General features: G+C 42.4%; 1 protein-coding gene across 3 annotated transcripts in view; it reads right to left on the bottom strand.

Annotated features, from left to right (window-relative positions):
• scube3 (signal peptide, CUB domain, EGF-like 3) overlaps positions 1-15,976 on the bottom strand; it is a 272,047-nt gene that overhangs the window by 206,118 nt on the left and 49,953 nt on the right. For all 3 annotated transcript variants that reach the window (XM_055654491.1, XM_055654492.1, XM_055654493.1), the window contains exons 2-3: positions 13,627-13,749; positions 11,963-12,088 (exon numbers count right to left, since the gene is read on the bottom strand). In XM_055654491.1, coding sequence (XP_055510466.1) covers positions 11,963-12,088; positions 13,627-13,749 — 249 coding nt within the window. The remainder of the gene's footprint in view (positions 1-11,962; positions 12,089-13,626; positions 13,750-15,976) is intronic.

The following is a 15,976-nucleotide window of genomic DNA, read 5'->3' as shown; positions in this document are numbered from 1 at the left end:
TGTTTATTAAATGTTGGGATAATCCCTGCCTCAACTACTTCCTCTGGCAGCTTGTTCCATACACCGACCACGTCTTGTGTGAGAAGGTTACCCCTCAGAATCCTATTAAATCTTTTACCCTTCACCTTAAACCTACGTAGTCTAGTCCTCAATTCACCTACTCTGGGCAAAATACTCTGTTCATCTACCCAAACTATTCCTCTCATGATTGTATACACCTCTATTAGATCACCCCTCATTCACCTGCGCTGCAAAGAATGAAGTCCCATCCTACTCAACCTCTCCCTATAGCTCAGACTCTCTAGTCCTGGCAACATCCTCGTAAATCTTCTCTATACTCTTTCCAGCTTGTCAACATCTTTCCTATAACATGCTGCCCAGAAATGAACATAATGTTCTCCATGGAAATTGATGCTGCAATCAGTGATACATTTCGGAAATCCACAGAAGGGCCTTGTCTGTGATAAGATACTCTGATAATGTTGGATAGAGTAACACTTCATAAAAAGCCATGTAAATTGGCAGGACTATCTACAGATAGTACGAATACTACTACTAAAACCACACACAGTTTTCAAAAAGGAATGGAACTGAAATGTGGTCAATATAATTTTGTAAAAATCATCAAGAATACATGATTTTTGATCATCTGTCTCATACATACATAAATATCAGCCCATAATGGTGTTCAAGTAAAACACAAAGTGCTCGAGTAACTCAGCAGGTCAGGCAGCGTCTCTGGAGGACATGGGTGTGTATGTCTTAGTACTTTTTTTATTTATAGTCAAAGCTGACCAGAAACATCACCTATGCATGTTCTCCAGAGATGCTGGCTAGCCCACTGAGTTTCCACAACGCTTTGTGGTTTACTCAAGTTCCCAGCATTAGTAGTTCCTTTCATCTCCAATAATGTATGTTATTAGTACATCTGGGTACATCTGGATCTACTCAATGTGATTGAATGTGCAGAGGTAGATACAACCAGTGAACACATTTTTCATGTATTTTAGTGCTGGCAACTAAAGATTAAAATTTCCCCAAACTATGGATATTAAATAAAGTTAAATGGTGTTTTTTTTAAAATATATGCTAGTGTGACAGTAATTGCATTATAATAATAGGAGATTTTTCAATATTTGCATAACAAGTTGTTGTCAGGTATTTTGATTCATGGCTTGGAAGGTAAAAAACAGACAGTAATAATTAAAATTAATTCATCAAATAGGAGGGGGGATGATGAAGAACTCTTATATCCAGAGGGTAGTAGAGGTCTGGAACTCACTATCACTTTGTATCTTTTTTTTCTAAACCAGTATCTTTAGTTCCTTACGTCTATCCCTGAAACATCATTGCTGATGTTTCTTTGGCATCCAAAGAATGCTGTTCCAATACTACGAATGGAAAAAGAACTGAGCAAAATTGGGACTCTTATCCTTAAGCAAAGAGGAAACCTAATAAAAGACAGAAATTATCAAGGGATTTCCACTGTGGTTGCAAAAGGGAAACAATAATACATAAGAATTTCCCATAGAAAACGATTTGAAAAAATATATATTTGCAGAGTACTCGGAAAGCAGAATGGAGATGAGGATGAAATGAATTACGAAATAGCAGCATGGATGTCAATAAAGTGGAGGAGAACAAACTTTAGCTTAGACTGGTCCAGCCAAATGGGCCTGTGCCCATTGCAGTAGATCATTTGGTGGTCTGGAGTTCTATCTAAAAAGTACCACTTTTCTATATGGAGAATGGACGCACATTGCTTGCACATATGTCAACTTAGGGCCTATTACCAAGATCTAAATTGAAGCAGTTAAAATATGTTCAGAATTTAAAGTGTTTAGTGGCAGGGTAAAGATAGTACTGTTCAAGGGTCCATGACGTAAGATTCAAAAACACACAAGGATTGTGCCTAATTGGACAGGTCTTGCACATGAAGAGTCATTTCGAATCCTTAAAGGATATTGGGTAAAACCAGTCCAGGACTGACAGATTGTGGGAAAGAAAGAATGAGGTTGAGGGTGGGATATGGATGGGGAGGGGGAGTGTGGTGGGTGGCAGAGTGTCAGGGATTGCAAGGTGCTGGTTAGTTGAGGTTAGAATTGGTAGCTGGGGCTTCGACAGGGATAGATGGTGGTGTGGGTGGAAGGGTGTTGGTGTCAGTAGTATGTATTGGAATTGCTATCTAAAGAATGTGCTGAGCAAATTTAGTGGTGGTGAAATTTGGTAGATATGGAAGATGCAGGAGGCTGGTAAATTGACTCGTGGAGATAGGCTGAAGAAGGCATGAAGTTGCTATGTGTTGTATGGGTTGCCATGGCAGAGAGAAAGTTTGAGTGGTATGGGCATGGTATTGGATGTCAGGAGAGCAGATTGTCAAAAGGGATGTACATCAGACAGAGTCCCAATGCTGGACAGGTATATATCCTCTAAGTAATGACAACAAAAGCATCCTCGGTGCTGTTAAGCCTGCAAGGGTGATCTGCAGGTCTCATGCTCAGAGAAAAATTGATGTGGTTGGACATGTCTGGGCTCATGTGACTGTGTGACTACATCAGGCACATAGAGAAGCCTAAAGGGAAATCACAAAACATATAAATGATAGTAAGACTGATTTTCCATTATGTATTAGTTTTCACTGAAAGTAAACTGCATGGTGCAAGAGAACGTAACGTTACACCCTCAATTTTCTAGGCTGCTTTCGGTTAATGGCGACACCCATTCATATAATTCTTCAAATGGCATTGATGCAAGACCAATAATAAGCAGGGGCAGAGAATAACCAAGTTTGAATATCACTGAAACTGATCATTACCACTGGGCTTTAGTAACTAACAGACAAGAGTTCATTATGTTTGACATGTTGGAATAGTTTATGGAATGAAGCCATGTTGTGTATTCTTTACTCGGACACTTTAGCAAAATCAACAAGAACGTCATCAATAACTGCTTGCCTTTCATTTTGCTCAAACTGATGGGTTGGTTTCTCACAGAAGTAGACGGGGCTAAAATATAGACAGAACCACCTTCTTACACTAATTTCATGGCAACAGTGAAAATGGGAAATGCAGACTAACAGGATTGGACATCCCTCCCTCAGGGGACAAAAATACAAGAGGGGAGATTTACCTGACTGCCTGTCAACCGGGCCTTTTTCATGGAAGAAATGCCTTGCAAAACAAGGTAAGAAGATAAGAAATAGAAGCAGGAGGAAATCATTTGGTCTGCCTGATCCACTCTCTGGCTGACCTTTTACATTAGTGCCACATTGTCATTAATTCCATATCCCTTATTATTCAAAAAAAAAATCAATCTCTGCCTTGAATATATTGGATGAGCAAGTCCGTATTGCCCATTTGAGTCAAGATTTCAAAGATTCACTGTCCGCTGGGGAAAAAATATCTTCTTATTACTCATTTGAAGGCAGTGATGTCTGGTTCTGGACGCTCCAGTCAAGGGAAACACCATTCCCCCATCTCCTCTATCGAGCTCCATAAGACGTTTGTACAATGCAATGAGATCATGGTGTTTAAGAGGCTTTTTGATAGGGACGTAGATAATATCTACTAGATATGCAGGAATTGGTGAGATATGGTTTACTCACAGGAAGAAGGGATTAGTATAATTTAGTACCATATTCAGTACAGATATCATGGGCCAAAGGGCTTGTTCCTGTGCTGAACTGTTCTATGATTAGTTTAGTTTAGAGATACAGCGCAGAAATGATTTTAGGCTGAAAAATCACCTGTGGGACAGGCCCATTAAGGGATGAAATTTGTGGACACCTAATTTTTAAAAGATCGGTTCCTTATTTTGTAGCCATGTCCTCTTGTCCGCATTTCTCACTCCAATCGAAACATCTCAACATTTCCTTGTCAAGCCTTCTTAGGATAATTTCTTTTTAATAAGATCACCGGACATTTTCCTGAACTCCAAGGAACATAAGCTCAAGCTCTCTATCTCGCTCTGTCTCTGTCTCGCCTGTTACCCTTAACCCAGTGAACTTTGCATGATTTGAGGGAAGCATAATGAGATCAGTTCCCCACATCACTTTTTCATCATAGTTTGGGCACACTAATTTGATCCTAGCATTTACAATTGCTGATGCAATAGACTCGCGGTTATACACACTAACCAAATGTGTCTTACCTGTCAATGATTTCATTCAATGGTTCTCTGAGTAATTCTAAAGTTCACCGTTCTTTGCGTGGGCAAATAAACAGTGATATTACCAGAAATCACCATGACACAACAAATGTTAATTATATGAAATGTACCTTATGTGGCCAAGAATTTGTTTTATGAGGTACGACAAAGCAACATCTAGTGTCTACTATGTTCAACAGACTGGATCAACAGAAACTTTCTTAATGCTTATAGACATTGCAACATGACCTTGACACACAGTAGATTGTATCAGATGTGCTGTGACAAATTCCAAGTGAGTCACATTAAACCAAGACTTACAGTATGTCTAGTGCAGATCATCTTCCACTCATCACTGGCCATGAAGGTCAGTGAAACCACACAAAGAAGCCACAATTCCAAGGTGATGCATTGACCAAACAACTCATTCCTGGGCTGGCATGGCAGCAAATGTATTCAGAAAGTTCCACTGACTTAGACTCCCAATTGAAACACAACAAAGCTGTTCTGTGAGAGGAAAATAAATGGGAAATCTTCAGATTCAATAGTATGTGTAATACTTAACCTCTCAAAATCAACATAAAGCCTGAATACTGGGTGGCCGTTACTAACCTGAACCATTCCAATGCAATTCACATGGATGTTTATTTCACAATGTGGTGAAGATCGCTGCCATACTCGAAAACCCTGCAGAGAAATCTTAAGACTCCACACAGCCCAATTTTCTACAAGGCAATTGCCACATCTGAATGTTTTATATACCTTTGAGGAGATGAATTTGGTCCAATACAAAAGCATCATCCTGATTCTATGTAAGTTATAGAAATTGACCCCTCCACCTTTTTTACATGTCCATATGAATGAATTTGATGGCATTATGTCCGTATCCTTCTATGCCTTGCCTATTTTACAGTCTGTCTAACTATCTCATAAGTATAGTGGTCGTATCAAATTCCACCAAATCTTCTGACAGCGAGTTACAGATATCAATTTTTCTTTTCAACCACGACATTCTGCCCAAAACCCTTTTAAATCTCCTCCCTTAAACATATTCCTTATTGTTTTTGCTATCCAAGCTGTAGGAATGGTTTCTACCCAGCTGCCGTTTCTATGACTCTTATACGGTTAAATACTTAGAAGAGTGTTGGAAACTCACAACCTTTTCACTCAAGGGAATACAAGCCCAGCCTCAGTATTTCTCCCAAGTAACTAAAGTAATCCAATCCACGTAACAGCCTGGAGAATCTCCAGCACAACCAAACCCTTCCAATAATGTGCCAACCAAGCTTGACCAACAGGTTCTTCGTGGGGTCTAGAACGGTATCCTTCATGCAGGATTCCTTTCCCCTGGGCAGGCTCCATGATGGGATGGGGGGGTGAAAATGCAACCATTAGCACCTGGCTGCCATGACCACTGCAAAAACATTCACAAATGTAGATCTCAATGTCTGGAATAATCAATTTAGTTTAATGATACAGTGTGGAAACGGACCCTTCAGCCCACCTGCTTTAAAAGGGCAACAGTTATACCGGTGCCCAAGAAGAGTAAGGTGACGTGCCTCAATGACTATCGACCAGTGGCACTAACGCTGGTGGTGATGAAGTGCTTTGAGAGGCTGATCATGGAGCAAATCAACTCTTACCTCGACAAATACCTGGACCCACTGCAGTTCGCGTACCACCACAACAGATCAACGGTGGATGCGATCTCGCTGGCCCTCCACTCCGCACTGGACCACTTGGACAACAAAAACTCATATGTCAGGCTGTTATTCATCGATTACAGCTCGGCATTCAACACAATCATCCCCTCCAAACTGGTTACCAAACTCGCAGAACTGGGTCTCTGCGCATCCCTCTGCAACTGGATCCTCGACTTCCTCGTCCACAGACCACAGTCTATTCGTATTGGTGGAAATTTGTCAGCCTCGATAACATTCAGCACGGGAGCACCTCAAGGCTGCGTGCTCAGCCCCCTGCTGTACTCACTCTATACCCATGGCTGCGTAGCCAACCACAGTGCGAACTCCATCATCAAGTTCGCTGACGACACCACTGTTGTAGGACGTATCACTGATGGGGATGAGTCAGAGTACAGAAGAGAGATCGAGCAACTGTCCATATGGTGCCAGCGCAATAACCTGGCCCTCAACACCAGCAAAACTAGGGAACTAAGGAACTGAGTTGGATGATCAGTGTGACTTTTGAATGGCGTAGGCTCGAGGGGGGGCCCACAGCCCTAATTTCTATTTTCTATGTTTCAAACTGATTGGTTTGGAAGGAGTAGTTGAATATCAGGGTTTGAAAGGGTTGAAGAACTTCAAATTCCTGGGCGTGCACATCTCTGAAGATCTTTCCTGGTCCGAGAACACTAACACAATTATCAAAAAAGCTCATCAGCGCCTCTACTTCCTGAGAAGATTACGGAGAGTCGGTTTGTCAAGGAAGACTCTCTCTAACTTCTACAGGTGCACAGTAGAGAACATGCTGGCCGGTTGCATCGTGGCTTGGTTTGGCAATTTGAGCGCCCTGCAGAGAAAAAGACTACAAAAAGTAGTAAACACTGCCCAGTCCATCATCGGCTCTGACCTTCCTTCCATCGAGGGGATTTATTGCAGTTGCTGCCTCAAAAAGGCTGGCAGTATCCTCAAAGACCCACACCATCCTGGCCACATCTCCCTGCTACCTTCAGGTAGAAGGTACAGGAGCTTGAAGACTGCAACAACCAAGTTCAGGAATAACTACTTCCCCACAGCCATCAGTCTATTAAACCTGGCTCAGACAAAACTCTGATTATTAATAACCTCTTTCTGCTATTTGCACTTTATCAGTTTATTTATCCATGTGTGTATATATTTATATCATGGTATATGGACACATTTATCTGTTTTGTAGTAAATGCCTACTATTTTCTGTGTGCTTAAGCAAAGCAAGAATTTCCTTGTCCTATACAGGGACACATGACAATAAACTCACTGTAAATTGAACTTGAACGTGAACCGGGTCCACGTCGATCAATGATCACCCCTACACTAGTTCTATCTCACACCCATGGGACAATTTTACAGATTCAATTAACCCATAAACCTGCATGTCTTTGGAATGGGGCAGCCGGAGAAAACCAACACGGTCACAGGTAAAAGGTACAAACTCCATACAGACAACACCCACGGGCAGGATCAAACCTCTGGTACTGTAAGGGCAGCACTGCCCCACTGTGTCACCCTGTGGTCTAGAGAAGATTTTAGTTTAATCATTATCAGCTGTACCGTGGAAAAGACTATGCCATAACTTCACTGTATTTAAACACGTATGCAAAGGTTAGTAAAATCCTCTTATTCCTGGTATTCAGCCCTGCGGGGACCCAAGCCTGAAATTCATTATTATACAGTACATCTTTATGTAAATATATAAATGCATTACGGGTGCATGTGATATAATGATGTCATTATTATATGCATTATTATATCGTGAATCAGGTGGCGTGACCAACGTTACAGCAGCCTCTGCAGTCCGTCTGTCTTTTTTTTATTTTTTGTCCCGTTGAGTGTATAGTTGGTAGTGTTTTTTAATTGTTTTTAAACTGTGTATGTGTGGGGGATGGGGGGGTGGGGGAAACGTTTAAATCTCTTCCCTGCACCCGAGACCCGACCTTTTCCCTGTCGGGTCTCCGTTGTCGTTAGGGCCAAGCACCGTGGAGCAGCCTCCAACAGGAACGACCTGGGGGCTCCAGTCGCGGAGCCTGCGGACTCACCATCGTGGGGCTGGCCGGCTTCGGAGCGTGGAGAGCTGTGGTTGCGCGCTGCTGCGGCCCGACTCCGGAGCTTCGGAGGCTCCAGCCGCAGGTCCGGTGGACGGTGACATCGGGAGCTCGCGGGACCCCGGTGGGAGACCGCTTTTCGGAACTCCCGCAACGGCAACTTCTCCCGCCCGAGTTGCAGGGTTGAAGGAGACCCGGAGCGGGGCCTTACATTGCCCGGTGCGGCTTAAACGGCCGCGGGATTTGCCAGCACCCGCCGGGGGCTCCAACATCTAGACCGGGCGCGCCTGGCGCGGCCTTAATGCCCCGCGGGACTTACCATTGCCCGCCGGGGCTTTGACATTGGGAGAAGAATGGAGAGCAGGGGAGAAACAAGGCTTTGCCTTCCAACACAGTGAGGAGGAGACTCACTGTGATGGATGTTTGTGTAAATTGTGTTGGTGTGTGTCTTGGTTCTTTTCTTGTTGTATGATTGCAGAAACCAAATTTCGTTTGAACTTCATTTGAGGTTCAAATGACAATAAACGGTATTGTATTGTGCTGTATTGTAACATATAAAGTAAACATCTGTTCTGAAGCTTCTGCTGTCAATCTGGGCTTACTTTATGTAGTTTTACAATAGGTCAACATAGGTCATCTCTCAATTCAATACATCTGTCAATAAAGAAAGCCTATAAAATCTGACATATATTGAGGCCAGAGGAAAAAAAACTGGTGTGCTTTGAAGAAGCTCTTTGCAGAGCCTGCTAAGATTCAGTGATTGACTGCACTGAACTCAGAAGATGAAAAGCCTGCTGCTGAAAAGGGAAACAGCTAAGAGGTTGAAACGTTGAGGATTCGTAGCACAGTGAAGCCAGCCACTGTAAAGGCATCTCCAAACTCCTGGAAGATAGCACTCAATTAAAAAGGCAGCAGTGGTCAGTGATGCTTGTAAAAGACCGAAAGTGACTTTTGTGCAGAGGTCTTGTGAGCAGCAGTGTGCAGGGGCCGCGGAACGTTTTTGAAAGTGGTGGAGCTGAGCGATCACTGATCACCGGCCTCGGGGGTACCTGGTGAGGGAGCGGAGAGACTGAGCAGGGGTAGGGTGTGGGAGGGGAGCACAATTAGTATTTTTTGTTGTTGCTTGACCTACAAAAACTGTGGGATAATACAGGCCATCCCCCAAATCAAAAAGTGGGGGGGGGGGGGGGGGGGGGGGAATATATCCCCCATCCCCCCCCCCTCTCTCTCTCTCCCTCCCTCCCTCTCAGGACTGACTCCCCTCTCTCTCTCTCTCTGTCTCTCTCTCGGGGCTGACCCTCCCTCTCTCCCTTCCGCTCGAAGGCCAATCACAGCGCTTCGTTCACTGCCCCATATCTCAACTGTAAACCGCACTGTGATTGGCCGCGGAGGGGAGGGAGGGTTTTGGGGGGCAGTCGGTTTCCACCGCGGCTGGTCGTGGTTTTGCCGCGCTCACTGTGCGCTTGTTCTGAGATTCTGGATGTCGGAGGTCCTCAGAAGAAGTGAAAAATACGCATACAGGCCAGATAATTTCGGGTTAAGAAACATGTCTCGCCAAAAACGTGGAGGGGCTGCAGCCCCCCCATTCCCCCCAGTTCCGTGGTCCATGTGTTTGCGTAGGAAATTGACAAAAATTAGGCTTCTTGACTGATAGGGTATAGAGGAATGAACAGCTGATTATCTGAATCTTTCACAAACTACACATCCATAATAACATTTGTGCAAATAATATTTTGGAAGTAGATGACATTGAAATGTGTGGCTGCCATAATATTGCTATAATATCATAATAGAGAGACACACAGCAGAGAAACGGGTCCTTCAACCCACTGTCTATGCCGACCAGTTTACACTAAACCACGTTTGAATTGATTGATTGAAAGATACAGCATGAACACCGACCCTTCAACCCACCGAATCCACACCATCCATTGAACACCTGTTCTCACTGAAAAAGTTCACCTTAAAAATAGACAAAGTACAAATTCTTAAGACCATACAAAGCTTTAATTTTAACGTCTGACGGGTGTGGACCTAGAGACAACAATTTTACGTTTGAATACTCTAGCCAAATCCCATCATGCATTACAATTGGCTTTTTACAACAGGAAAGCTTAAATATGACAACAATCGATTAATAACCAACTTTCATCACTAATTCTATGTTGTTCCATTTTTGTTGCCCCATTTCTGGCAAGAGTCCCTGGGCAGAGTGGAGGGAGGAGATATAGGGTCAGGTGTTGTATCTCCTGCAGGGGAAGGTACCTGGGGATGGGGTGGTCTGGGTGAGAAGGGATGAGTTAACCATGGAGTTGCAGAGGGAATGGTCTCTGTGGAATGTGACTAGTGGCAGAATCCCATTGGAGGTGACAAATTTGTCGGAGGATTATGTGTTTTATGTGAGGGCTGATGGGGTGAAAGATGAGGACTCGGGGGACTCGATCCCTGTTGTGTCTGGGGGAGGGGGAGCAAGAGCGGAGCTGCAGGGTACCGAGGAGATATGTGTGGGGGCCTCATTGATGATAGAAGAGGGGAATCCATATTTCCTAAATAATGAGGACATCTCAGATGTTCTGGTATGGAACACCTCATCTTGGGTGCAGATATGGCGTGGACAGAGAAATTGGGTGTTGGGGGTATAGTCTTTGCCGGAGGCAGGGTTGGAATAAGTGTAGTCTAGATAGTTGTGGGAGTCAGTAGGTTTATAATTTGTGTCTATCTACGATATAAACCAGCATCTGCAGTTCCTTCCTACACATCCTACAAAGCTGCACGTCTTTAGGATGTGGGAGGAAACCAGAGCACCCAGAGGAAACTAATGCGGTCACAGTGAGAATGTGCATCTCCACACGGACAACACTCATGTCAGGGTCAAACCTGAGTGTTTAAGAAGGAACTGCAGATGCTGGAAAATCGAAGGTACACAAAAATGCATCTGGAGAACACTTGGAGAAAACCCACACAATCAGAGGTAGAAAATGCAAGTTCCACACAGAGCACTGGAGGTCAGGTTGAACCCGACTCCCTAAACTGTGAGGGAGTGGCCACTACAAGCTGTGCCACTATGTGGTCCTCAAGAAACCTATTCAATTTACATGGATTGGCTCCAAGACCCATTGCACACTACTGATCGGAGATGTTTCACACTGAACTAACATGGCAGTTGTTAGTTCAATCCACAACTATTTGAGATAGCAGAACATAGAAAGTAAGGGATTAAAAAGCAGATGAAACAGTCAATGGATACATTGTTAGATTCATCGATTAAGAATTTACTCAAGAACCCACTTGTTATTTAAGATGCATCTAAATTTATCAGGGCACAGTTTAAGAATTCACCAGACATTGTAACTTTGGTGAATTTTTAAACTGTGCAGTGATAGATTCATGTGTAGCATAAATAGCGAGTGGGTTCTATCCAACTTATTATGCAAACAGACTCTCATGTGTGATCTGGCTTGCAAATTTGTAGCCTCGATAGGAATGCTAAGGATTTCATTCATCAGAAGCCACCAGCCAAAGTATAATTCTCAAACAAAAATACACCTGGGTGGAAGTTGCACGATATCTTGCTACAGATGCAATGGCAGCCAGACCCCATGGGTCTGCTCTTTTCTGATGACAAAATTAAACATGTCAGAAGGAGAGACTTCCACTGACAGCCTGAAAATCCAAACACAAATCAGCTGACCTGAGCATTGAAAGAAAATACAGTGAGGGAGTCTTCACAGCATTGGTCAATTCCATTGAAGTAGCACCAGGCTTGCAAACACTTACTCCACCTGCAGCAAGAGGCCTTCCAATAAAATGTCAAACTTATTTTATACATAATGTTTCTTCATGAGAAGCATATATTTTAACAATCATGACACAGACATTTGATTTGCCTTCATAATAGTCACACTTCTTAGCTAATAATACTGATCTATCTGTGATTGCATTCCTCAAAAAATCATTTATTAATCTTTTGGGCTGCAAACATTTGGTGGTTTGGATCCAACACGGAAATTGTCGAAGAATGCACTAAGTGAGAAGTAGTTCTCTGAATGTGCTTACCAAGGCAGTTATGGCCATCATGCGCTAACTTGAAACCATCGTAACATGTACAGCGGTAATTCCCTGGGATGTTGATGCATTCATGGACACAGCCTCCACTGTACTCATTGTCACATTCATCAATATCTGGAAGACAATTAATTAAAAGGTAAGACAACTAAACAAATACAGCTAGTCATTTTACCTAAAGCTGGGACAATAGAAGATGAATGTGCAATATATGCTGGACAGTGTTCATGACTTGCTTCATCTTTTAGCGTTAAATTTATTGAATAGCAACCTTTCACCATCATATAACCAGCATCAATGGAAAGAGTTGTATTCTTAACTTCACTAATATTCACAATAGGGTGGTGAATATGTGGAATTCTTTGCCACAAAAGGCTGTGGAGGCAAGATCAATGGATATATTTAAGGCAGAGATAGATAGATTCTTGATTAGTATGGGGGTCAGGGGTTATGGGGAGAAGGCAGGAGAATGGGGTTAAGAGGGAGAGATAGATCAGCCATGATTGAATGGTGGGTAGACTTGATGGGCTGAAGGGCTTAATTCTTTCCTATCACTTATTATCTTACGATCTTCTGAACAGTTTGAAAACAACTGCACTTACATCAGGTTCAATCAATCCTGGTCCACCATATGACAATGGTCATGCAGGGAACTAATAACTGTCCTCCCTAGTGATTGCTAAAAATATACAAAAGGCCTGAACTATTCTATACTGCAAAATACTTGCATGAACTCTGCATGCAAATCATTCCCCTTTGTTAAACACAAAGAAATTCACAATTGTTTGAAAATGATACATGGTCCATATTTGGAGAGGATAGCGATTGATGGAATTTGCATACAGAGGGAACAGATTTGTATTATTTTTCTGCAAACCAATGTAAATTCACTGATTGTAAATGCCAGGATCAGCAAGCACGTTACATATAATTTGACAAAAAATAATAAATAGACAATACAAAACAGTATTCATAATGTCTTGCTTACTTAGTCTAGCTGAGTTAGGATCTTAAATATAATATCTTTGCACAGCATGCACAACATTGATTAATATAGGATGTCAACAGAAGGGAAACGGTGATTTGGTAATGTTACTACACAGATTAATATTGCGTTTTAGTCAAAGTGTGTTAACATTAGGGAAATGATGAGTGGGTAATGTCACTGCCTCCTCTCTGAAGAACTGTGACTTACTGTTTTTGCACAATCCAAATCAACAATTAATTTTTCTATGACAGCATCATAATAAGCTTTCCAAATTGTTAGATACTTGGCATCCTTTATATTGTTATTGGAGAAAATACAAATCAGAAAAATACATATTTCAATTAATAATATAGAGACATTTAAAAGGCTGAAATATGTCTACAATTTCAAAACAAGAAGCCACTGAATAGAAATTTGCTTTAATGTCAATTATAACTAAAAAAGTTTTTGTGCGTCATGAGACCGGTACAGAAAATAACAGTACTGTTCATTATGTTTCAGCAGGCAATGCCATGGTCATGTCATTCAAACAGCAGCTCCCGGTTTCAATATTTCCAATTCATAAATCATTCTGTGAGAAACATTTTCTGCACAATCTTCAGCACGGGACATGTTTATTAGATTGTAAGTACAATGAATATCATAATATAGCTCAAGATTATACTACCTTCACACTGTTTGCCATCTCCTGTGTAACCAGACTTGCAGATACATTTGTATGATTTGGGGGTGTTCTGACAGATAGCATCAATATGACAATTATCTGTTCCTTCAACACATTCATCAACATCTGAAACAGCAAAAATGAGATGTTAGGAAGGGATCATTACTTTGTAGTATGTTAACCATAATAATTTACTGTGGTATGTAAAAAATCTAATAATCTTGGACATAGTATGCTTTGTCAACACACAGACACTTTATTAAAAACATATGTTGAAGGAAGTCAGCAGGTCATACAGCATCTATGGAGGCAAGGGGATGGTTAACGTTTCTGTTCGAGACCCTACATCAGTCTGGGTTCCTACAGCAGCTTGTTTTTCACTGCAGATTCCAGCATCTGCAGTCCCTTTCTCTCAACACTTCCACCTTAGCCTTCTACTTGCAATACTTGCCCTGAACTACTATATTTCTGAATAAGGCAGCAGATAGCTTCTTCATTTTATTTTGTAAATTAATTTGGTAAAACTGATTTTTTTTTTTTTCACATTGGCAACTCAACAGAGATTTGATTCGGAACAATCAAATTATTTTCTAGACAGTCATACGGCACAGAAGCAGGCCCTTCGGCCCACCATTTCTATGCTGTCCATGGTACCTATCTACACCAAGCTCATTTATGCACATAGTCTTCCAGGCCTTGGCAATTCAAGTACTTTATTTTAGTTTACTTTACATTACTTGCCAAGATGGTTCTCTTCAGAATCATGTCATGAGCCTAATTTATCAACCGATCAGCTAGCAAGGCTCATAAATATGGCCACAGTTGGAATCGTGATAGAAATAGATCTGTAATTCTTCGGAGACAGTAGCTTCCACACCTGTGACATCCACCAGCTAGGACAAGAAGAGTAAAAGCTTAGGAATACTACCACCTGGAAGTTGCCTTCTAATCCACACACTACCCGACTTGGAAATATGTAGACATTCCTTCACCATCGCTGGGAACAATTCCTACTTCTTGGAATAGAATACTTAATTGTCACATGTGACAAGGCACAGTGAAATTCTTTGCTTGCTTACCCAAGGTATGCAAATAGTTGCCATATAAATGGTGCTGACAAAGTACCCCCACGCCAGGTCATCCATTGTTCACCCCCCTCCCTCACAGTTAACAACATTGTGGGTATACCCATACCTCAAAAACTGTAGTGGATTCAAGAAGGTAGCTTACCAGCAAGGGTGATTAGGGGCGATTAGGGATGAGCAATTAAAAACTGGCTCAGCCTGATGAGACCACATCCTTTCGATGAATATAAAGTGCGACAAAAAAAATCATTGCAATGATTGTCAGTGAAATATCAGAGAGGGCAGTAGCAGGCCCAGAGGTGTGCTGCTAAGATTCCTGACATGCCCTCATGGGCCTAGCTGAGTATCCTGGACCTTCACCACCCTTGCCCTGCCCTCCTCCTTCAATTACAAACTGTTCAGAGCCTCCAAGTTAAAAAAAAGTCTAGTACTACTTACTGCCTGTTCCAGAGATTCTGAAAATATGAGACAATTCAGATTCTCGTACTTAATTATGTTGGAAATTTGATTATCAATTTAAAGCCAAAATGAAGGGAATACATTTCTGCATATATAATGTTACACTGTGAAGTATTTTGTATCTACGTGATATTGGTATTTACTGAGTATGCTCGCACCACATTTTATACATCAACTTTGGCAAAATGTTTCAGGGACACGTTGATTACATTGCACACATGTACACACGTATGACATTCAACACTAATCCATTCCCAAGATTTCTATAACTAGTTGATTAATAGATTTCATTTTCTATACAACAATACAAAATATATTTATTTGTCACATGTACCAGTTGTGTGGTCACCATACAGCCATACAAATAAAAAAAAACACACAAGAGACTCCAACATAAAACATCCCCACACAGCAGAATCAAAGTTTCCCACTGTGAGGGAAGGCACAAAGTTCAGTCATCTTCTTCTGATGTTCTTGATGTTCACCCGTGGTTGAGGCCTCCCAAGCCCTCCGCAGTCGCCGCTACTGGTGGCCCGCTGCTTCATGATGGAACTCCGATGCTGGAACGGGGGGGGACAACTTCAGTGGCCTAAACCTCCGAATCGGCCACTTCCTACCGGAGTCCGCGGCTCCGCACAGGCCGCGCTGAAGTCAGCGCCGCCCGCGCTGGGAGCGTTACGAACCACAGCTCCGCGATGTTGATGCTGCAGGCCCAACACTCCGGAACTTCAAACGGCGATCCAGGTAGGCATCGCCCCGCTCCGCGGTGAATCCCGTGTTGCGCCGCCACTGCTGAAGCTCTGGTCCGG

Source organism: Leucoraja erinacea, chromosome 24 (assembly GCF_028641065.1).
Source record: "Leucoraja erinacea ecotype New England chromosome 24, Leri_hhj_1, whole genome shotgun sequence".
NCBI lineage: Eukaryota > Metazoa > Chordata > Chondrichthyes > Rajiformes > Rajidae > Leucoraja > Leucoraja erinaceus.
The sequence above is the reverse complement of the archived record's forward strand: the minus strand, read 5'-3'. Positions and strand labels throughout refer to the sequence as shown.